This window comes from Hyaena hyaena, unplaced genomic scaffold (genome assembly GCF_003009895.1).
Source record: "Hyaena hyaena isolate Hyena2069 unplaced genomic scaffold, ASM300989v1 scaffold_8, whole genome shotgun sequence".
Taxonomy (NCBI): domain Eukaryota; kingdom Metazoa; phylum Chordata; class Mammalia; order Carnivora; family Hyaenidae; genus Hyaena; species Hyaena hyaena.
Genome location: NW_024080640.1, coordinates 2,454,450 through 2,477,849, shown reverse-complemented (window position 1 = coordinate 2,477,849; position 23,400 = coordinate 2,454,450). Strand labels below are relative to the sequence as shown.

General features: G+C 49.1%; 1 protein-coding gene across 2 annotated transcripts; it reads right to left on the bottom strand.

Moving 5' to 3' along the window:
• Window positions 1–382: 382 nt before the first annotated feature.
• On the bottom strand, window positions 383–21,257 carry SMO (smoothened, frizzled class receptor). Of its 2 annotated transcripts, XM_039244038.1 has the most exons (12): window positions 20,863–21,257; window positions 8,402–8,607; window positions 7,475–7,684; window positions 7,059–7,231; window positions 6,496–6,715; window positions 6,271–6,394; window positions 4,951–5,043; window positions 4,398–4,506; window positions 3,382–3,567; window positions 2,772–2,920; window positions 2,187–2,321; window positions 383–1,940 (listed from the first exon to the last, which is right to left on the bottom strand). In XM_039244038.1, exons 1-12 carry the CDS (start codon window positions 21,191–21,193, stop codon window positions 1,504–1,506), a joined length of 2,373 nt encoding a protein of 790 aa, XP_039099969.1. In that variant the 5' UTR covers window positions 21,194–21,257; the 3' UTR covers window positions 383–1,503. The 2 variants fall into 2 exon arrangements, with proteins under 2 accessions (XP_039099969.1, XP_039099977.1); XM_039244046.1 differs by lacking the exon at window positions 7,475–7,684.
• Between the last annotated feature and the right edge of the window lie 2,143 nt (window positions 21,258–23,400).

The following is a 23,400-nucleotide window of genomic DNA, read 5'->3' as shown; positions in this document are numbered from 1 at the left end:
GTGAGGCAGCCATGGCCACAGAAGAGTTTTTGTACATATGGAGCTGACTGGCTGGGAAGGACAGCCAGCACATTAGGCTGGTATCAGCCTGACATCTGTCAGTCATGACCTCAACAGCGCCAAGCTGTTGGCCTTTCAGAATAGCCTGAGGAGGAAGTGGAAAACAAATGTGGTCAAGACCAGGTAAACAGGTCAAGACCAGGGCCTATGGATTTTATTTTACTTTACCTTATTTTGATTAAGTAATCCCTGTGCCCAATGTGGGGCTCAAACTCACGACCCTGAGATCAAGAGTCGCATGCTCTACTGACTGAGCCAGCCAGGTGTCTCCCCCCCAACCCCCACCAAGACCAGGGCCTATGGAAAAGAAGCACACCAAGAGTTTATACAAAAACCTTTTATTTACTGTTTGTATTTCTTCTCCCCATCCCTACCCCCGATCTGGAACCCAGCCAGCTCCTAAGGCTTCCTACTGTCTGGTTCTTGAAACTGGGGCCTTGGGGACAGAGTGAGGGGTTATGAGAGGTGGGAATCTCCTCACCGCCCAGTTGTGGAAGTTGAAGGAAGCTTTCCTGCCTGGCTGAAGTTCCAGCAGCCTCCCAGTGTAGCCCCTTAAGTCAGAGGACCCATCCCCCACTGGATGGATGGGAGGAAGAGATCACATGTGTCTCTCAGAGGCCCAGAAGCTCCCTGTCACTCACTGCTTCTACACCACGCCAGGCTCTGTAGCTAAACCAGTCTCTCACCTGGAGATGGGGGGTGGGGTGGGGGGCGGGATGGAGCATGCAGCAGTTCTGGGTCCTAATCAACAAACAGGAAACGGGAAGAGGTTGGGCTGGTTGAACTGAAATGGGAAAGGGGAGCAAGGGTACGGGAGCACACGGGACGGGTTACTGGCCTGGGGTCGGGCCAACTGGGCACCTGTGAAGAGAGGTTATAGCCCCTACAAGAATAGGCACTTCCAGCTCCACAACCACCTAGAAGAGGGAGAAGGGAGCCCTGTCCCCACTTAGACAAAGGATTAAGGACACAATAAACACATTTGGTCTGAGAGTGCCAGAAAGGATGTCCACTGGCACAGAAAAGGGCAGCCAGCCCTCATTCGCCAGGTACGGGCTTGGCTGCCTCATTGGCTACCACAGGCCATCCTGGGTACGTCACCCCTGCCTCCACTGTTACTGGCCCCCCGCCCCGCCCCCAAGCTCTGCATATCTCCTGGTCCCGCTGCACGTGGATACTGTCAGCCAGACTCCAGCTGGTGGGGCAGAACCAAGGACCCTGAGCTCCAGGGTCGTTCCCTGGACGAGGCCTGCTGGTGGAGATGTCAGGGCCCTTTCCCACAGTCCTGATGCCATGAGCCACACTTAGAGAGCCCTCCTGGGAGGGCATGGCACCCTCGGGTCCTCCGGAAGACAAGATCCTGGGGAAGCACTCTCAGGGAGGATGAAGAACCTCAGGATGGTATCTGCTGCTCTTTCCTATCCCAGGTCCTGCTCTCCAGGCTCAGAAGTCTGAATCTGCATCCATGAGCTCTGCCTCCATCAGGTTGGTGCGGGAGTGAATGGGCCCCAGCCCCTGCCGGCAGCCCTGGGCCCAGGCCGCCGTGGGAACTGGGGCACTGGGCAGAAATGGGTCCTGCAGGGGACTGGGCTCTGGGCAGAAAGGGTTGGAGACCAGGGTCCAGGCTCTCTGTCGGCAGGATTCCCCAGCTCCCCAGGCACCTGCGGCCACCAGGCACTTCTGCCGGGGTAGCTGAGGCAGTCGAGGCACGGCACTGGCCACAGGGGCAGGGGCAGGGTGGTGAAGCTCAGGAGGCGGCACCAGTGGGCACACCTCCTTCTTCCTCTTCCTCCGCTTCTTCTTCCGGCCCAGGCGCTTCTCTAGCTCTGGGGAGATCTCTGCCTCAACCAGCCACAGGTTGGCTTTTTCCTCTGGCGGCACTGAAGGCAGGAGAGAGAACGTGAGCCTGGGACACTGGCTCTGTCCACATCACCTGTTCTCTCCTTGGACCCCTACTTTTGGGGTCTTGGACCCACACCTCTAAATCTCTAGTGCCTCAGCCCCACACTTTACATCTTCCAGGGCCTCTCCCTTCCTCCTCCCTCTGGCAGCTGCTGGTGCTCTGGTCCCAAGAATCCCCAGACTCCACGTCCCCCACCTTCCTACAGAAGGCTGACTCCTCGTACCTGGAGTTGCCACAGGGGTGACAGACACATCCTGGGGCAGTATGGCTCCTCTCCGAGCCACCATCTTGGTGACATGCTGGGCCCAGGCAGAGGACACGTCGGCAGAGGGCTCATTGAGGTCAAAGGCCAAACCCGCTGTGGGGATAGAAGGAAAGGCTAAGGAATCATGAGCCCAGTCCTTGGGTGACTGGGGCTCCCTCCCGTCCCCCAAGCCCAAAAAGCCCACCCAGGAGATCACAGTGATCTACCCAGTCGCAGTGATCTACCCTCCCTAGAGGCCAAAAATCCAGTTCCTGGAACCGTAACTTACTCTAGCCCAGGGAGAACAACTGGAGAAGGGAGACGGACATGGCTCCTTTTGAAACCAGAGTACCAGCAAGCCGACCCAGGGGCAGAAACAGAGGGCAGAGAAGCCGGGGATGGAAGGGGGACTAGAGAGGGTTGAATGTACGAGGAGAGGAGGGGGTGCTTTATCCCTCCCCGCCTTCCAGACAGTCCACGTGTCCACACCAGCTTAGGGCAGGGCAGGGCCCCGGTATTGTGGGGATGGAGTGGCTCCAGCGGAGGAAAGGGGCCGAGGCTCACCCACAGGCCCGTCGTGGGAGACGGTGTGCATGCTGAAGGAGAGCTCCTGGCCCGGGTTCTGCAGCAGCTCGCGCCGCTTGGAGAAGGCCTTGGCAATCATCTTGCTCTTCTTGATGCGTTTGGGCTCATCATCACTCTGCCCGGTCAACCTGCGGGCACAAGAGATGGGGGAGGGGAAGTGGAGGACAGCCACCTCCCATCAAATCCTGTGAAAGACCAGAGAAGCCTTTCCCTCCAGGGAAGGAGCCTCCAGAGGGCCCCCAAGTCCCTCAAGGACTCTGAGGAGTAGAGACCTCTGCAAAGCATTGGGCCTAGAATGCAGGGCTCCTGTATGTCCAGTACTCAAATCACTCAAATCATTCCACTCCTAGAAGAAAGATGCTGGCAGCAGGCTCAGCATTCAAGGGCCCTCCTGAGGACAGGAGGTGTCACCAGGGGGCAGTGGTGAGCCACACAGAAGGCAGCTTTCAGCAGCTCAATGCAGACCCTTTGAAAACTGGTCTGCCCTGGACTGCTCAGAGATGGTGGAGCGGGCAACCCTTATGGGTGGGGACACCAAGCGTCAGAGAGTAAGGCATCGAGGTCAGAACCGGCTGGCTGCTAACCCCACCTGCACCAGGTGCGCCTCCAGATGAGCAGCGTGGCCTTGGTCCAGACCCAGGTGCTCATGGCAATGCCGGTTCCAAACATGGCAAACAAGTTGATCTTCTCCACCAGGAGGCTGGGGCGATTCTTGATTTCACAGTCGGGGATGGGCTTCTTGGTGGGCAGCCCAATGGTCACATTGGCCTGGCACCTATGGTGGGGGGTTAGTAGAGAGGTGAGGCTTTGTGGGTACCCTGACAATCAATTCGAAGACTTTAGCAAGAGCTAAGCCCCACGGCAATGATTCACAACCCTGGGTGCTCATTAGATTCACTCAGGACATTAGATTCACATTTTATAACTACTAATGACTGGGTCACACCCCAGACAAATCAAATCTCTGGGGGAGCACCAGGTATTCATGTGGTTTAAAGCTTGCTTCCCAGACTGGAAGCTGGAGCCTTTAAGGAAGAGCTTGAGGCAGTCGGGACGTGGACTGGTGTCCATTTTAATGAGCATTGTAACTGCTATGCCTGATATCAGCGAGCGCAGCTCTTCTACCAGTGGATGAGACCCGCTTTAATCTCAGATCCATCCTTCATGGTGACACAATAAAGCACAGACAACACTAGCAAGTATTAACGGGTTGTTAAACCCATCATGGAGAGGTAACTACTCTGTGCAGGGCTCTATAATAAGCTCTATAAAAGAGTGCGTGAGAATTAGAGTGACTTCTGTGGCCAACACAGAGTCGTTGGAAAGCCCAAACATGAGAGGGCTGGACAGTTAAACACACCAGCCAGACAGTGGCTCGGGCGGAGAGGAGGGCAGAGTTGAGCCAGGACAGGAGAGGCGTTTTGCCATGTTTGTAAATTACAGAGCAATTGACATCTTGGGCACCCAGAGCAAGATGGACAGTTGCATCCGCCGTCGGAGACAGGTGCCTAGCAGACCCGTGCTGGACGGCAGGGAGGGCTAGGGCTGTCTCTGAAGTCCTGTGGCTGCCGTCCCCCAGCCCCCAGCCCCCAGCCCTGCACTCACAACACATAGTCCCGGAAGCTGCGCTCCCACTCGGCCTGATTGAAGAAGTCGTAGAAGTGGCAGCTGAAGGTGATGAGCACAAAGCCAAAGGCCAGGAAGCCGAAAATGCCTGTGGAGGGCCAGGGTGGGACAGAGCATTACCAATCCCAGGTTGGGAGCAGCAGTGGAGACAAGGCATCTGCCCCATTCAGGCCTCAAAGATATCTGAGTCTGGGGTGAATTCGTGCTGGGCTCAGTTTGCTGTATTCTCCAAAACAAGGCTCGAAGTGCACTTGAGCCAACTATGGGAGGGCCCCAGTGGGATGAAGAAGCAGTCTTGGCATGAACTTGAATTCTTCCATCCAAGAAGGGCCCCTTCTTCTGAGTTGCTACCACCATGACCCTCATCCGACCCCACCCCCCATACACACACATGCCCCACAGCCTTGTGTTGTTCCCAGTGGCTGCTAACTTGTACCACTCACACTGCATCCTCCAAGATCCTATCCTGCAGGTCCCACAGCCACAGAAGTGTGCAGTGTTGGACCGGCCAGAACCCCGGGGGCCCACTCACCCAGCCGCAGCATGGTCTCGTTGATCTTGCTGGCAGCCTTCTCGCTCAGCAACCCGGGATGGTTGCTCTTGATGGAGAACAGAGTCATGACTCCTGAACGGAAGAGAGACCTCAGACATTAGTGGGGTGAGGCCACTCTCCTGGGAGGGATGGCTGTGGCAGGCGGTCCCCGGGCTGATTACTCCTCTGCCGATTTAAAGCTTGGGGAACTGGAGACACTGGAGAAATGGGGCACAGCTGGTGGCAGATGTGCTCTGTACTGGAAAAACTGGGGCAGGGCCCAGACAGACAGTTGAGAAGAGAGAAAACGGTCCTGGCCCCGGCTCCCCCTAAGTAAGGCAGCCAGGTCAAAGCTGTGCTGATGGAAAAGGCAAAAGAGAGAGAGAGAGAGAGAGAGATGCAGGAACAGTGCTATCTGATAGAAACATAATGTCGGCCATATACAGAAGCTCAAATTTTCTAGCAGCCACGTTAAAAAAGATGCAAAAAAAAGATCCATACCTTTCATAAACAATACATCATTGTGTTTCATTATCATCTCAATATGTAATGCACATAAACTATTAATGAGATAAGTTACCTTTTTGTGTGTGCAGTCTTTGCAATGCAGCATGGATTTCGTACTTACGATACATCTCAATCTGGACTAGTTTCAACACGTGTGGCCGGTGGCTACCGTACAGGACAGCACGGGCACAAAACGTAAACCGAAGGCCCAGACACCAGCAGAAAGAGGTGGGCTGAACAGAAGGCTGACAGCTCAGCGGGAGGAAACTGAAGTTTACAAAGAAAATGCAACGAGAATGAGCTAAGAAGATACGGAGGCTGCCTGTGGAGGTGGCAGATCCAGACGGGGAAATTAGGGAACAGAGAATCTGTGCGTGTTGTGAAAACTGTGTGTGAGTATGTTCTGGAGGTAGGCGGCGGATGAGGAGCCAAGCTCCAAAAGATAGAGAGTGTACACAAATTCAGGGTGCACACACACGGCGAAAGGCCCTGAGTTGGTCCACATGGACAGGGCGGGTTATTCACCATCCAAGTGCACCCAGCCAAGGGCTGAGCAGGGGCTAGAACCCAGCTCGGGCTCTACTCGACAAGCTGTGAGCCGTGGCTCAAGGCCCTGGAGAAAGGGGCTGCATTGCTCTGGCCACAATACTGCATCGGCCCGAAGGTGGCACCTTCTACTCAGCACCCAGGCCCCGTGTGAGCTGAGGTCCCACGGCAGAGGCAGCAGAGGCGGCAGCTCCTAGCTTCTGCTCAACACAGCAGGTGTTCAGCTCATTTTGTTACCCGACTGGTGCTCGCCAGGTGCTTGCTCACCTCGGATGAGGAAGTAGCCTCCCACAATGAGCACCAGCCCAATGGGGGCCAGCACGAAGCCTGCACGGTATCGGTAGTTCTTGTAGCCCACAAAACAGATGCCGCTCACGGAGTCCCCATCCACCTGCAGCACAAAGGGGTGGATGGGAGGGACAGAGTCGGTCGCGGGCCGCCTTACCCAAGCCCACCCCACTCAGGCCCCTAGCCCCCTACCGGTCACCACACCTGGGCCACAGCAAGGATCGCCACAGTGAGGACAAAGGGGAGTGACCACGTGAGCAGGTGGAAGTAGGAGGTCTTGCCGGAGAGAGGCTGGTAGGTGGTGCCCAGGGCTTTGAAGGAGGTGTGCCAGGCATAGGTCAGGACCACAAACCAGACAACGCCAGCCATCAGGGCGTAGTACACGATGACAAAGATGATGACGCAGGACAGGGTCTCGTTGGAGCTGTGCAGACATGTGGAGGGTCACTTGGGGAGGTCATTCATACTCCCTTTATCAGCTCTCTCCACTCTGTCCCCAGAGCCTTGTTTTCTAAGGTCTGGAGGTTCCCTAGGAGTCAGAGCTTGGAGATGGGACTCAGGTCAGATTTGGAGAGGTTATGGAAGGTGCCCCCTTGAGCAGATGCAAACAATCACATCCCCAACGCTGGAAATTTGGGGCACAACAAGGCAGAGCTGAATCCTACACTGAAATCTTCAGTTTCAAGACCACCCTGTACATTTTGTGGGAAACACACATTTCAGACTTCTACCCGTCGCCCTGACTCCTGGGTCCTCAAAACACCTACGTGGGCTCCCCAAGCCTCATGGTTCCATCCGCCCGGCAGACGATCTCCCGGCGGGCACCGTCCATGAACTGGGCCAGCCAGCCGATGCTCCCCACAAAGAAACATGCGTTGACGTAGAAGAGAATAACGGCAGGATAGCGATTCGAATTCCTCCAGTCAGCCACAAATGTGGCCTAGAAGAGAGAAGTGGAGTCCGTTCTATGAGGCTGGCGTGATTCTGCTGCCACAGACGCTCCTGTCTGAACCCAGGACCCCTCTCACCTCCCCAAGGGCCCCACCAAGTCATCCTCTCCCCACTTCCCGCTGCCCCCACAACCCAGACAACTGACGACCCACTTCCTTCCCACTTTATAGGCTGTGTGCTCTGGACACCCTCTCCCCTAACCCCTCCACCAGCAGGCCGGCCCTCAGCTGACCAGGGTGAAGAGCGTGCAGAGGCCTGTGACTGCCCCGAAGGCTGCGATGTAGCTGTGCATGTCCTGGTGCTCGGCCTCAGTGAACAGCGGGTTCTGGCACTGGATCCCACACCCCTCCACGTCCTCATACCAGCTCTTGGGGTTGTCGGTCCGAACCAAGGGAGCCTCGCACTGGCCCGAACTGTTGAACTTGATGTTCTGCACCTCATTCTGGCATGAGGGAAGGGGAGAAGGCAGTGCAAAAGGGAACAGGAGGCCCGGGGTGCCCTCTAGTTTAATATGAGGCAGAGGGGCAGCACGACGGAGTGCGTACGAACACAGGCTGGGGACGGCCTTCCAGCTTTTGAATCGCAGCCCTGCCAATCACTCAATGACAAATCATATTGATAGGCTGGGACAAATTATCTGACCCCTCAGTTTCCCCATGTATAAGATAGCAGTAACTACTTCATGGTGTGCTTTAAGGGTTAAATAAATAAATGGCTGTAAAATGCTCATATAGTATTTGGCAGATAGTAAATAAGAATAATTAGTTTTATTACCAACATTATTGCCGTTGGTATTATTATGACTTATGAGCCCTCCTTTACCACCAGAACGAGATCACTTCCCTGTCTTGGGGTCTACGGCTGTTTTACATGTGCGTGCTTTGACTCCCCAAATACACAATAAACTTCTTGGAGAATGAGTGCCTGTTGACCCCTGGAACTCCCCAACACCTAGCGGAGTAGGTGCTCAAAAAATATTTGTTGAACACAAGTTATCTTTTACAAAGAAACAGATCATCCCTGATAGACTGGCCTAGCCAGGGAGCTTCAGTTTGGGTTTGTGGCTGCAGATTTGGGGTCTTCCAGGAGAGAAGGCTGGAGGGCTCCCCTGTCCCTGATTCCTGTTGGGCCCTGCCCTATGTTCGGGGCTTGCACTCACCGGGCAGCCCTCGGGGAAGTGGTCATGGGTACAGCGCAGGAAGTCAGGCCAGCCACGCTCCCTCTCCACAATGGCACAGGGGCCTCGGGTGGCCTGGCAGAGGGTGCGGCTGGGCAGCTCCACCCGGTCGTTCTCGCATTTGGGCATGTACACAGCACACAGCAGGGGCTGGATCACTGCCCAGCAGCGGGGTGCGTTCCGGAGGCCTGGGGAGAGGCAACAGTGTGGACACGTTGTGGTGAAGCCCCTCCCCACTCTGGCCCACAGCTGTTCCCCAGGCCTAAGGCAGGTCTCTCTGACATAATGCTAGAGCTGTCGGGGACCGTGTTTCTCAACAGGGCATTTGGGCAGGATGATCCTTTGTGCTGCAGGGCTGTCCGATGTATTGCAGGACATTTAGCATCCCTAGACTCTGCCCATTAAATCCCAGAGCACCTAAGTCATCATGACCATCAAAAAATACTCCCCTTGTCCCTACTCCAGGGTTGGTGACTGGAAGAAGGCCTGACGGGGAGTTTCTGGGATGCTGGTCATGTTCTATTTCTTGACCTGGTAAGTGGCTCAATGTGTGGATTCACCTTGTGAAAACCGAGCTTATGATCCATGCACTGATCTGTGTGTCTATTATAATTCAATTCAAGTTAAAAAAAAAAAAAAAAACAGCCCCCATTTCCAAAAGCCCCGCTAGGGAGTGGTAGTGCCTCTGGCTGAGGACTCCAGCCACACCTGCCTTTTGCCTTTTCAGGGACATCCTTAAAACCTTCTTCGGGCCTCTTCCAGGGGAAAGGGAGGTTGTGGGACCCACCCCTCCCAGGGCCCATGCACAGATGTTGCCCTCTGCCCAGACCCCAGGATCCCTGCTCCTCTTACCAAGCTGAGGTGAAATAGAGAACAGGTAGGAGCTTAAGAGGTAGTCAGGGGAGCCCAGGTACTCCAAAGCCAGAGGAGGAAACAGGAAATCAGATGGAGAGAAACAGAGGAGGCTCTGTCCAGTGCAGAGGGAGGAAACGTGTTATCAGCAAGGCAGAAACAGGTGGACATCTCCCAGCACCAACCCATGCGTCTACACTGCTATCCCAGTGGCTGGGCTCACTCACCATTCTGCCCCCGATGCCCTTCCTGAATCATCCCTGCCTCAGGAATACCTGTTTCCCACACAAGAAATTGTGTTAGGAGAAGCTGCTAAGGATGTGAGAGACAAACTGGTGACTGCCACACTGCCAGGCTGGGGGTGGTTGGGGCAGATAACCCCTCTTTTTAGGAGGGAGGAGATACAGGAGAGGGATGAGGGGCATGGACACTGCAATTAGCCCGCCTCGGTCTGAGCCTTGGCTCTGCCATTTCCTGGCTGTGTGATCTCAGGCAAATTATCTCTAGCCTCAGTTTCCTCATCTGTGAAATGGGAACTGACCTCCCGGAAATGTTAAAGAGTTAGATAATGCGCTGAATGTGTTTAGCATGGGACCCGTCAGATAGTAAGCACTCAGGAAGTAGTAGCTGTCGTTACTTATCCGAGACCTCTGACCGCTCACAGCTCTCACTACCACAAAGCCCTATTCCAGGGGCACGGAGCAAGTTCTTGTCGAGAAGCAATGTCCTCAGGCAACTGTTCCGAGCTCTACTCAAACCAGAATCACCTGGGGAGCCTTTACCTTTCTAGATGGGGAAAGCCACTCTCAGAGTGGAGAATGCCCCAGTGATTGCCAAGGGCTGGGCAGGAGAAGAACTTGACTACAAATGTTAAGAGGGAATATTTGGGTCTGATGGGCTTTTCACTACCCTGAATGTAGTGGCTGCTTACATAACTCTATACATTTGTCTACATTCATAGCACCATACAACAAAGAAAAAGTGAATTTTACTGGGTGTTTGTTGAACAAATACTTAAAATGGGGGGAGCTCACTACAGTAAGATGTATTCTAGAGGAGCAGTGAGCAGTTGATTAACAGATACATTGTGTTATTTTTCTGGGTTTTGTGATAATTGCAGCGATCAGCTTTTTAAAGTGTGGAATTTCAATGTTTTTCTTTTTTCTCATTTTAAGTAGTATTTTGTACCTTAAAAATAAGGAAAAGAAAGATTATTAAATAAATCTTAAAAGACAATTGATGAACCATCTAGGGAAAAAATTAATTTGTATCCTTACCCCATTTCTTACAGAAAAATAAATTCCAGATGAATTCAAACGACTACATGAGTTTTAAAAATTAAAGTACCAGAAGAAAAAGATGGGACATGGTTTTTAAATATTGAAGTAGAGATGGCGTTTTGAAGTATGACACAAAACTCAGACGCTATGAAATAAAAGATTTTAAAAGACTTCAGAAAAAATAGAGTAAAAACAAAAATCATAAGAAAAGCAATACACTGAGAAAATATATTTCCAATACATATCATAGGTAAAGAGCTAATCTCTTTATATTGAAAAAAAATTTTTTATAGATGGGGTGCCTGGGTGGCTTAGTCAGTTAGGCTTTGGCTCAGGTCATGATCTTGTGGTCAGTGAGTTCAAGCCCCTTGTCAGGCTTTGTGCCAACAGCTCAGAGCCTGGAGCCTGCTTCGGATTCTATGTCTCCCTCTCTCTGTCTCTCCCCTGCTCACGCTCTGTCTCTCTCTCTCCCAAATATAAATAAACATTTTTTAAAAATAGAAAAAAAGAGCTAATCTCCTTATATATGCCTAAAGCTCCTCCACATAGGTAAGAAATTCATAATCCTACAGAAAAGTGGGCAGAAGACAGACCAACTCCAAATGGCCTTTAAACACATTAAGAGACATTCAATCTCACTGTTAATAAACTGAACATGAAATAAAACTACAATGAGACATAATTTTTTAACTTTTAGATGGACACAGATCAACGCATTTGAAATGGTCCACTGAAAGAATGTGGTGAAACTGGCACTTTTTGTATATTTTTAGTAAAACAAATTAGTAAACACTTGTGGAGTCTATTTGGCCTTATCTACCAACATTTTACACTCGTGATCCCACTTTGCATGTTTACAAAGCTAACACAGAAGACGGTTCCTCGCAGCAAAAGAGTAGAAACTGCATGAATGCGTAACCATCGGTAGGAGACGGGCTACATAAAATATCATATATCAATATAATAGGACACTACTCCAGGTTGAGCTATTTGCACTGAAATGGAACTATCTCGAACACATCTTGTGAAATGGATTCAGTTGAGTGGGAACAGCCTGAAGAGTAGGTCACTACTGGTTGTAGGAGGAAAAAGACTAAGGGCACCTCTACATTTGTACCCATGTTGGATCATCTCTGAAAGGACACACGAGAACCGGTGCCGGTGGTTACCTCTAGGCAGGGGAAATGGGGAGCTGGAAGCAGAAGTGAAATGATTTAACTTTTGTTACCTTTGAATTTTGTACTATGTGAACATACTATCTATTTTTTAGGAGTAACTAAGCTTAGAAAATTAAATATGCAAATTATTGAGATGGGTGAAGCTCCCTAGAGAAGAGAAAGGAACAAAATTGTAGACCAGAAGAAATGGGACATCAACTTAATCTGTATTATTTTATTCCCTTCATTTTATTAAAATATGAAACAGAGAAAAAGACACACGTGTTATGTTAGTCTTTGTATTTTTCTATATCCATAAATTTCTTAAATATTTGCCACAATTTAAGCTCCAAAAATGACTTTTTAATTTTTAAATGTTTATTTATTCTTGAAAGAGAGAGAGAGGGAGAGAGAAGCAGAGCATGAGCAGGAGATGTAGAGAGAGAGGGAGACACAGAATCCAAAGCAGGCTCCAGGCTCTGAGCTGTCAGCACAGAGCCTAACATGGGGCTCAAACCCACGAACCTGTGAAATCATGACCTGAGCTGAAGTTGGATGTTTACCCAACTGAGCCACTAAAGTGACTCTTTATGTGCTCCTGATTAGTCAAGTTGAAAACCATTGTTCTGAGATTGGTTTAACATTAGGAAATTCAATCAATGCAATTTACTCCATTAACAGATTAAAAAAGAATAAAATCATATGATCATATCAGTAGATGTAGAAGTAGTTGATAGAACCCAACATGTAACCATGATAAAAAGAATAATAGGCAAATTAAGAATAAAAGAACACTTTCTTAATCTGATAAAATGTAACTACAAGAAACATGTAATGGTGAAGGGTTGAAAAACTTTAGAATGCAGAAAAAGTCAAAGATAAGGGACTGCCACTATTATCACTTCTATTTAACAATGTACTGGATTTCTTAAGTAGTGCATTATGGCAATAAAGATTAAAAGATACATGGCCTCAGGGCCCCTGGGTGGCTCAGCCGGTTAATCAGCTCAGGCCATGATCTCCTGGTTCATGAGTTCTAGCTCCATGTCCGGCTCTGTGCTGACAGCTCAGAGCCTGGAGCCTGCTTTGGATTCTGTGTCTCCTTCCCCCTCTGCCCCTCCCTCACTCATGTTCTGTCTCTGTCTCTCAAAAATAAATAAAAACATTTTTTAAAAAGACACATGGCTTGAAAAGGGAGACACAAAACTTATTATTCACAAATGAGATGACTATGTGTGTGGAATAAATTTACCCAGTTTACTGGATTCAAAATCAATTGTATTTCTAAACGCCAGCAACAAACAGAAAATGAAATGTTAAAGGGACTATTTATAATAGTATTTTAAAAATCAAGTACCTAGGACTAAATCTAACAGATGACATTTAAACTCTGCACAAAACTGTAAAAAAAATTGAGAAAATGAAAGAGTATCTAAATAGATGGAAATATATAATGAAATGATAGGAAGACTCAATACTGTAAAGATGTCTTTTTTTTTTTTTCAAATTAGTCTGTATCCTCAGTGGAATCTCAATCAAAACCACCAACAACTATTTTTATATTAAAACACAAAGGGTCAAGGATAGTCCAGACTCTATTATATGCTGCTGTACTATAAATACTCTACTACACTGTAAGTATTAATAAGAACAGGGGAGGTTCTTGGCTTGGAATTCACAAATGACTTTTTTTTAAGTTTATTTATTTATTTTGAGAGAGACAGAGACAGTGCAAGTTCGGGACGGGCAGAGAGAGAGAGGAAGAGAGAGAATCCCACGCACCCTCCACATCCAAGCAGCCTCCACACCCCCAGCGCAGAGCCCAATGCAGGCCTCGAACCCACAAAGCCGTGAGATCATGACCTGAGCCGACAAGAGTCAGACGCTTAACTGACTGAGCTACCCAGATGCCCCTGGAACTCACAAACATTCTTGTAGAAAATTTAGGGGCCTGTGAACTTTGCATAGGAAAAAAATTACAGCTAACAGAAATTTAGCCTTTCCTTCAATTATGAATGTAAGCCACAAAAATACTTGTGTTTTTGTCACAAATGGAAATCAGATATTTTTGTTACAGATATCTCAAAACATTGTTACTGTTCATCACAACCTTGCTATTATGGTGATTATTAAGTACATATTACATCTTAGTGTATTAATAAAGAAGCACATATATATCAGATCACCACATTGCTTTATTTTTTTTTTTAATGTTTTTATTTATTTCTGAGAGAGAGAGAGACAGTGTGAGCAGGGGAGGGTCAGAGAGAGAGGGAGACACAGAATCTGAAGCAGGCTCCAGGCTCTGAGCTAGCTGTCAGCACAAGGCCGACACGGGGTTCAAACGCACGAACTGTGAGATCATGACCTGAGCCGAAGTCGGATGCTTAACCGACTGAACCACCCAGGCGCCCCAACATTGTTTTAATATATTTGATAACTATAGTTTAATATAGTTCATTTCCTTTGTAATCTTATATGGTCCTTTTCACTCTTACCTTATAAATTTAAAAATATTATACTGAGAAGGGGCCCGTAGGTTTTACCAGACTACCAAAGAGGTTCATAGCACAAAGAAGATGAAGAACCATGATGTAAAGATACAATAATTAAGGGGCGCCTGGGTGGCTTAGTCGGTTAAGCGTCCGACTTTCGCTTAGGTCATGATCTCGCGGTTTGTGGGTTCGAGCCCCGCGTCGGGCTCCGTGCTGACTGCCAGCTCGGAGCCTGGAGCCTGTTTCAGAGTCTGTATCTCCCTCTCTCTCTGACCCTCCCCTGCTCACGCTGTCTCTCTCTCTCTCCTAGAAATAAATAAAAAAATATTAAAAAAAAAAAGATACAATAATTAAGATGGTGCACATTGGCAAAGGAGAGACAAAATAGAGCTATGGAACAGAATAAAGATCCCAGAAACTAAAGATATTTGGACACTTGATTTATGGCAGAACAGTGGGGAAAGGGAATCTTTAAAAAAAATGCTGTTGAGACAACATACATGAAACTAGTGAATTACATGTCTAAATTGAAAGTAAAATCTAAAGAGTGGTTTCTTTTGTTTTTGTTTTTAGTTTGAGTAGGCTCTGCACACAGCATGGAGCCCAATGCTGGGCTTGAACGCAAGCGACACTGAGATCAAGACCTGAGCTGGTATGGTATTAAGAGTCAAGACGCTTAAACAGACTGAGAGCCACTCAGGCGCCCCTAAAAAGTTTTGAGAAAATAACTTAAGAGAATAAGTTCATGACTTTGTGGTATGAAGGGACTTTTAAAAATAAGATACAATAGGGGCACTTGGGTAGCTCAGTCAGAGCCCACGTTGGGCTCTGTGCTGACAGCTAGCTCAGAGCCCGGAGCCTGCTTCAGATTCTGTTTCCCTCTGTCTCTGCCCCTCCTCTGCTTGCACTCTGTTTCGCTCTGTCTCAAATAAATAAACATTAACAAAAAAAAATTTTTTTTAATCAACAGGACACAATAGGGACTCCTGGATGCCTCAGTTGGTTGGGCATTTGACTCCGGCTTAGGTCACAACCTCACGGTTCATGAGTTCACGCCCCACATCGTGTTCTCTGCTGTCATTGCAGAGCCCACTTCAGATCCTCTGTCCCCCTCTCTCTGCACCTCCCCTGCTCATGCTCTCTCTCCCTCTCTCGAAAATAAACATTAAAAATAATAAAAAATAAAATAAGACACAATAAGCACTAATCATAAAAAGTTTTATAAATGATTACCTTAAAGCACAGAATTTCTGTTTAACAGAAGACACAAAGAGAATAAACAGGCAAGCCAAAGAACAGAAAATGTTTCAATGCATACAACCAATAAAGGACTCAAACCTAGCATAAATAAAGAAGTCCTACAAATCTTTTGAAAATGACAGCCCAAAGAAAAATGGGGGCTCCTGGGTGGCTCAGTTGGTTAAGCATGTGCCTTTGGCTCAGGTCATGATCTCACGGTTCATGGGTTTGAGCCCTGAATTGGGCTATCTACTGTCTGCATGGAGCCTGCTTTGTACCATCTGTACCTCTCTCTTTCTGCCCCTCTCCAGCTCACACTCTTTCAAAAATAAACAAATAAAAATTTATTTAAAAAAAAAAAGAAAAATGGGGCAAAGAGTTGAACAGACATTTCATAAAAGAAGATTCCAAGTGGACAGTAAACATTTGGTGAGATGCTTAACCTCGCTAGTAATCAGGGAAATGCAAACTGAAACCACAAATACATACTACAGTATAGCCACCAGATTGGCAAAAATTTTAAATGGTGACAATATCAAACATCAGGAATCATGTGGAGCAATGGTGACTCTTCTACAGGATTAATGGGATCCATAAATTGGTAGAGCCACTTTGAAAAACTGTTTGGTATTACCTAGTAAAGTTGAAGGTATGCAATATCTAGTAATTCCATCCCTCCAAGTATGTAATTAGGGAAACCTGATGTGGGTACACCAAGATATACGTAGAAGAATATTCACAGCAATGTTACTCACAGTGGCCAAAAACTGGAGACAAGTGTTTAACAATAACAAGATGGATTAATAAATTGTGATATATTCTACAATGGAACACTATTCGGCAATGAAAAAAATGAGCTGCCATAACACGGATGAATCTTACAAAATAATGTATAGCAAAAGAAGCAAGACATAAAAGACACATAGAAGAACACATATATCATGACTTGTATAAAGTTCAAAAAAAATTCAAAACTAAAATATACTGTTGGCGGATTCCAAAATTAGGTGACAAAACTCTAGAGGAAAAAGGAAATGATAACCCAAAACATTAGTGTAGTGGTTACTTCTGGAAGAGAAGAGAGGGAGATGTGATTGAAAAAGACAAAGAGGAGCCATGATCTAGTTCTTGACTCAGGTGTCACTTTATAATTACTTGATATTTAGCACCTCTGTGTTTTATGCACCTTCTGTATACATGCGGCATTTCACAATTAAAAAGTTAAAAATCTCGTGGCACCTGGCTGGCTCAATCGGTGGAGCGTATAACGCTTGATCTCAGGGTTATAGGTTCAAGCCCCACCTTGGATGTAGAGATTACTTAAAAATAAAATCTTTATTGTGGCTCAGTCAGTTGAGCGTCTGACTCTTGACTTCAGCTTGGGTCATTATCTTGAGGATCGTAAGTTCTGGCCCCATGTCAGGTTCTGCACTGACATTGCAGAGCCTGCTTGGGATTCTCTGTCTCCTTTCTCTCTGCCCCTCACCTCCCTTTTCTCTCTCTCTTAAAAATAAACGTTAAACAAAAAAAAGAAAAAGAAAATCTAAATAAATAAATAAATAAGTGTTAAAAATCTAAAGGAAAATTAAAACTTGGGCCAATGGGTGCTTTTCCGTATTTTCATACTTTCCAAATACATACATCCTAACTGGTTCTGATCATCACCAGGTTTGGGAACAGCTCCAAGGAAATTATTTTCAATCTGCCCCTGCAAACAACCCACCATCACCAACAACATCCCTTCTCTCATCCCTCAACCAGATGTCCGAGAGGAAAAGAGAAATTCCTCCCAGCTTCTCTGGCTCTTTTCCACGGGCTGCCCCCGGCTGGGTGACAAGACCACACACCACTGTGCACACACAGAGCACAGCGGTGCTCGAAGAGGCTACGTGCTGGCTGTCAGAAGCCCAGTTCCCTCACCGGCCACAGGTCTCTGCTTTCTTGCCCCACTTACCAAACCAGATTTGGCCCAAGGTGGACCATGGCCTGGATATTATATTCATCTGGTCAGCCTGGAATGCCTCAGAGGAGACATTTCAAGCTGTAACGGGGAACGATGCTGAGTGCCTGACTAAGCCCAAATCCAGAGGGTCGAAAGATAGAGGAGGGACCTGAGCTCTTTACAGATCTAGAAAGCAGTCCAACCTGAGCTCTAAACTTCCTCTCTCAATGGCATACTTCCAACGGCTCGGCAGTCTGGGCGGAGGAAGCACACAGTGGCCACTCTCTTCAGCAAGTCCTATTCCAGATCTGCCAGTAATCTCCACATAGATGTCCACTGAGTGCCTCTAATTCACACGGCTGAACCGCTTTCTTCCTAAACCTCTTCCTCCCCCAGCATTCCCGCTTAGTGAAAGGGAACGATACCACCGTCCACGCAAGCCTGAAACCTACATCCCCCTTTTCACTCATGCCTTCCATCGAACTCATCAGCAATCCCATGGGTTTGAGCTCTAAAATTCTGGGATCTGTCCACTGCCTCCAGCCTGTCACCCCATCCTCCCTCACCCAGGTCTCCACCTCCATCATGGCCACCATCCTCTCTTACCCGGAATACTTCAACCATCCCCTAAACGAGCAACGAGGCTCCATGCCTTCCCTCCTCCTATGGCTTCTTCACACAACACTCAAAGAGATCTTTCTAAAATGCAAGCACGATTACATATCTCCCTTGCTCAAAAGCTTTTAGTGGCTCCTTATTATCTTCTGGATGACATCCAAACTTCTTAATATGGGGTCTGAATCCCTTTGTTTTCTAACTCACTAGGTCTCATCTTTTATAATTCTATCCCTCACATGCTTTGATCCAGCTCTACTAAAACCGTATACTCTTAAAAGTACCAAGCCCTCTCACCTCACCTTTGCATGCCGTCTCCTCTTCCTATTTTTTCCTATCTAACCCTTCCTTGGCCCAGATAATTCCTACTTATTTCTCAGATGAGAGGTTACATGTCAATTCCTCTGGGGGTCTTCTCTTGTTCCCCAAAGCCCTTTGTGTTCCTTCAGCACCCTACCCTGTGACACCACCTCTCACAGGAAATGCTAAAGTTGTTTGTGTGTCTTCCCCTTGATGGCAGGAATCAGATCTGTATTCCTCGTCTTTATATGCCCCAGTACCTCATCCAGGATGACAGGCAGCAAGCACCCAATGCCTAATTTAATGAATGAGCAGACAGCTGTGTATTCAGAACTCTGAGGCTTTAAAAAAAAAAAAAGTGAAGAACAAATCTCTATCTTCAAAAGTTTACAGATGAAGACACCCTAGATCGTCTTCATCCTTTACCCGCAAAAACACCTCCAAGAGCCAGGTGACACTGACCACCTAGACATGGTCAAATCAAGACAAGTAACTCAGGACAGGAAAAATCACTCACCGGAGGCACCCAGCTAAAGGCCTGTCTGGGATTCTTATACTCGGCTCTGATTTATTCTACCCATCACCACCCGCACTGCCCAGAACATCTAGCAGAAAGACCTGATGCGTAAAGAACCACCAGAACACACTTGGTAATGTAACTGAGCTGAGGGATGATGGCAGCAGAGAAAAAATTCCACCTGAACTAAAGACCTGAGCCCCAGGCTGGCACTTCTGCAGGACCCCATCGAAACCACACAGCCAGCAGATGGTTCTAAGTCCGAGACTTCCCTGCTCAAACCACTTCTGCCTGCTCAGCAGCTGCTACCAGGAATATGGACTGGAAAGAAGTCCAGACCCTTCCTCCTTGATTTGATGGTAACTACAGGGCAGCATCACACATGCATTTAACTTGGAATTCAAAATAAAGAGAGAGGTGGGGTGGAGGGATATCCTCTCAGTGTGAGCAACTCAGAACTGGGTGAGATTCTAGTGCTGAGAGATTTGGATTGCATTTTTGGCTCCTAAACACAAGCCTTCTCAAAGAAACCTGTTTATACCTTTCTTTTGTGTTCCTTTTCTTATTTTATTCTTTCAGTCTTCTGCTCTTTTGCATTTATGTAACTTTAAGGACTAAAATTATATTTTCTATGTATGCCCCTTCTTATATACTATACGGTACTATATGTTACACATTTATATGAACATATTACCATAAAAAGAATGTATATGCAAAAATCAACTAGTAATGTTATGTTATGGTAATTTATTAACTTTTTAAAACTACTGTTGATTACACATGGTTTCTGCCTACATGCTGACTTTAGAACCTGATACCCACTCAGGATGTAGGTCCTCCATGGGTACCATCTTCCACGTTCCTCCTCTGGTATCTGCCAGAGAGTGATACCAGGCCGGGAATGATAGGGCTTTGTCTAACATTCAGCAAAGACGCTGAGAACTCTAGTGGCCAAGTTGACAATGACAGCAGCCTATATCTGCTCCCCGCTTCAGGATCATCACCAGCCCCCAGGGTGGAACTGAGATGTAGGGCACCCAAGACCGGCCAAAAGAAAGAGCTTGTCAAGTCGGCTCCTGACTTTTGATTTTCTTTTTCAGGGACAGCTTTGAAATCACACTGACTAGAAGCAAGCAAGACCAGTTCCCTTCCCCAACCCTCCTTCAGCCCTCAACCCAGAAGAGTGACAAGCGGGGAGATAATCCACACCTCACTGCTAAGGAAGGATTTATTTGGGTTTTTTAGGCCCAGCCATAATCCTAACCTAAAGTGAGGGCTTTGGGACTTCAGACCACTACAGAGGTATCCACAGGCTCTCAATATCCCAGACTTAAGTGTCCTTCTGCAGCCGTAACCGGCCTAAGGATCCAAATTTCCAAAGAATACACAAATAATCCTTAGAACAGTCTTATTCCTTCACAACTTCAGAAGAGGATCAGAGTCCCCATTTTTCAGATGAGGAAAGGGTGAAATCTTAATAGTAATAACAAGACAAGATCACAGTTCTCTGGACTTCCTGTTTCCCCAAACAAGATTTCTGGAAAATTCTGGCTAACTTTTAATTACTCAACACCAGGGGGGTTCTTATCCATCACAAATTTCACTCAGCTGTCTCCCCCCCCCCCCCCCAATGCCTAAACCTCCCCATGTTTCCTCTTCAACTCCACTTCCCGGCTTCTTTTTCAAGATCTAAACACCTCCTTGGATCCCGAAAACTCCGCTTTCAGAGCAGCGCTTCCGAGGAGCAACTCCACTTCTTAAGAAACACCCTTTCCCGAGGCTCAGAGCCCCCGCCTCACGGGCCCCTCATTCCCCCGCATCCTTTGCGCACCCACCCTGCTCAGGCCTTTTGTGACCGGCTCCCTCAACTGTCTCGCCTCATTACCGAGGGACCCAACCTGCTTACGGCCGGCACCCGAAGTTTCCGACTGTGTTCCTCCAACTGTCCCGGGTGCAGCTCCCGCCCTCGCCAAAGTTCAGGCCTGAGCCTATTCTTGCCGAGAGTCCCGCATCCCACCACCGCAGCTCCGGCTCCCGCGCGCTTACCCGACCAGAGCACGAGCTTGCCGTGCGCTTCCTCCTGGGAGTCCGAGTCCCCGGCCAGCAGAGTGGAGGTGGCCCCGTAGGGCAGCGCCGAGCCCAGGCACACGTTGTAGCGCAGCGGCTCGCAGGGGGCTGCCCGGCCGCAGTGGCTCAGCAGCGGCGGGGGGCCGGTCACGGCCGCGCTCCGTCTCGCGCTCCCGCCCGCGCTCCGCGGCCCAGGCCCAGTAGCGTTCCCGCTCAAGGCCGCCCCCCGGCCCGGGCCCCCCAGCAGCAGCAGCAGCAGCAGCCCCAGGAGCAGGATCCCTGGCCCCAGTGCGAGGCGGGCAGCGGCCATGGCCAACCCGCCAACTCAGCAGAAGCCCCGGCGCCCCCGACCGCTCCCCTGAGCCCCCCGGCCACACGCGCAACCCCTGGGGCCGCGGATGTGGCTCAGGCGACCTGTGCGCCCGGCGAATCGGGTGCCGGGCCCCCTCGCACGCTCCGCGCGCCGCGGGCCCTCGGCGCCCAACTTCGCAAACTTTGGAAGCCGGGGCCCATGTTGGGCGGCGGAGGCCCCGGCCGGGATGCAGGACTCCCTACTCTCTCTCCGGGCAATCCGAGTTGTCTTCAGCCCCGGGAGCCCCCTGGGCCCCCAATCTCCAGCCCCATTCCCTCTTAAAACTATCTTCCAGCCCCGCGATGGAGGCCGGGCGCGGGCAGGCGGTGGGGGATATCTCCCCGGCTTCGCCTCTGCACCAGCCCGCGGCCCAGCAGCCACCTTCGCCCGAGCGCGCCGCAGACCCCCGACTTCTCCCCCACCGACTCCCCGTCTCCTTTGTTGCTCTAGCTCGCTCGGCTCTCTGGAATGCACGGGCCTCGCGGAGCCAAGCCCGGCCCCACCTCCGCCACGGCTTGGGGAGGGACTGGCAGAGGGAGGGAGGAGGAGGGGAGGGGATGCGAGAGAGGAGGAGCGCTGGCTTCAGCGTCCCGGGTCCCTGGAGGGGCCTGGACCGGGAGGCTCTGCGGACCCAGTTCTCCGCCCTGGGGCAAGAGATGGGAGGAAATCGTGGCCGAGAGCTGCAACCAGACTCAGCGGGCACCTGATCGGCCTGAGGATCTTTCGACTTGGTCGTCTGCAGGGAGTAGACTCTTCTGGTTTACAGTAGGAGACACAGAGGGGGGTGGGGAGGGATGCCTGAAGTCAGCGGAAGCCTCTTCTAGATCCTTGCCTAGTCCCCCAACCCCACCAGTTTTTTCTGGTTTTGGTTAGATCTTTCAATTTGTCCAGGGGCCCCATGGACGAGAGCCAGGATTTGGGGGACTCGCTTACTCAATCCTTCCAACTCGGGACCTGTGTGAGAGATGAACTGAGAGTCACGCAGGGCAGCTGGCCCGCTGCTGTTACCTGTGAGAGCAGGTGTCTGGAAACCAAAAGTGCCAACATCATCCTTTATTGCTACAAGTGTGTGAAGTGTGAACTGTGGTTTCCAACGATTGACCCTGGCATGTCTTTGGTTATGTTCAAAGGACGTCATCCCATGCTTATGGCCTTTGTTGCTCATATGGTGGCTGAGGAAGTTTCTGAGGCTCTCTTTCCCTATTCTGCTCATTTTGCCTTTCCTCGCCTTTACTTGTGATGCTTTGAGTCACCATACTTGATTTCTCCGTGCAGCAGTTTACGCCTATAGCCACGGGTCCAGCCAAGAGAGTGGACTTACATACTCTGAGCAACTTTTCTGTGTGCAACACAGTAGGATGGCTTCTCCTTTCTCCCCCTACCCTAACCCCTTCAGCATAGGTGATGTAGACTAGTTTTGTTAGGTTTCGCCATTTAAGAGCAAATTAGCTACTGCACTTCAGCAACATCCTCAATTAGTAGGTAAGCCCTAGAGACAGAGATACCGAGAGAGGATTTAATTCAATTTAGCAAGTCTTTCTGAAATCCTAGATGTACATAGCACCATAATAAGCATCATATCCTTGCAGAACTTGAGAACTTGCATTTTACTGTGGAGACAGCCTTGCCCTCAGGAGATAGTAATATATCATGATAAAGTAGCAAAGTCTTCTCCACCAGGGCAGGGACCTTATTCTATTTTCTGTAGTCACAAGGCATCTAGACCTGCATATTAATCACTTAATAAGTAAACTGCCAAAGTGAGGTGTACAGTGAGTGTGCAATAGGAATTTATAGCAGGGGGAGGTTGGAGTGGGTAGAAGTGGGGGAGGTGGGGTTTGAAGCCAGCCCTGAAGTGAGAAGGAGGAATTAAAAAAGTAGAGAGGAGCAGAGCTGGCATTGCACGTGGAGGAAACTTTATACCCCAGAGCATGAATAGCCTAGCCATCAGGACATAGTGGGGGATAAGGAGGGAAAATGATTGGTAAGAAGACTCAAATGCCATATAGAGAATATACGGGTTTTTTTTTTTAATGTTTTTATTTATTTCTGAGAGAGAGAGGCAGTGTGAGCAGGGGAAGGTCAGAGAGAGAGAGGGAGACACAGAATCTGAAACAGGCTCCAGGCTCTGAGCTAGCTGTCAGCACAGAGCCCGACATAGGGCT

Excerpts from the sequence above, each read along its gene's own strand:
- SMO (XM_039244038.1), bottom strand. The coding sequence starts at position 21,193 with ATGGCCGCTGCCCGCCTCGCACTGGGGCCAGGGATCCTGCTCCTGGGG. Across the intron at positions 8,608-20,862 it reads CAAGCTCGTGCTCTGGTCGG|GCCTCCGGAACGCACCCCGC; the intron begins GTAAGCGCGCGG and ends GCCTCTCCCCAG. Across the intron at positions 2,921-3,381 it reads TGGAGGCGCACCTGGTGCAG|GTTGACCGGGCAGAGTGATG; the intron begins GTGGGGTTAGCA and ends TTGTGCCCGCAG.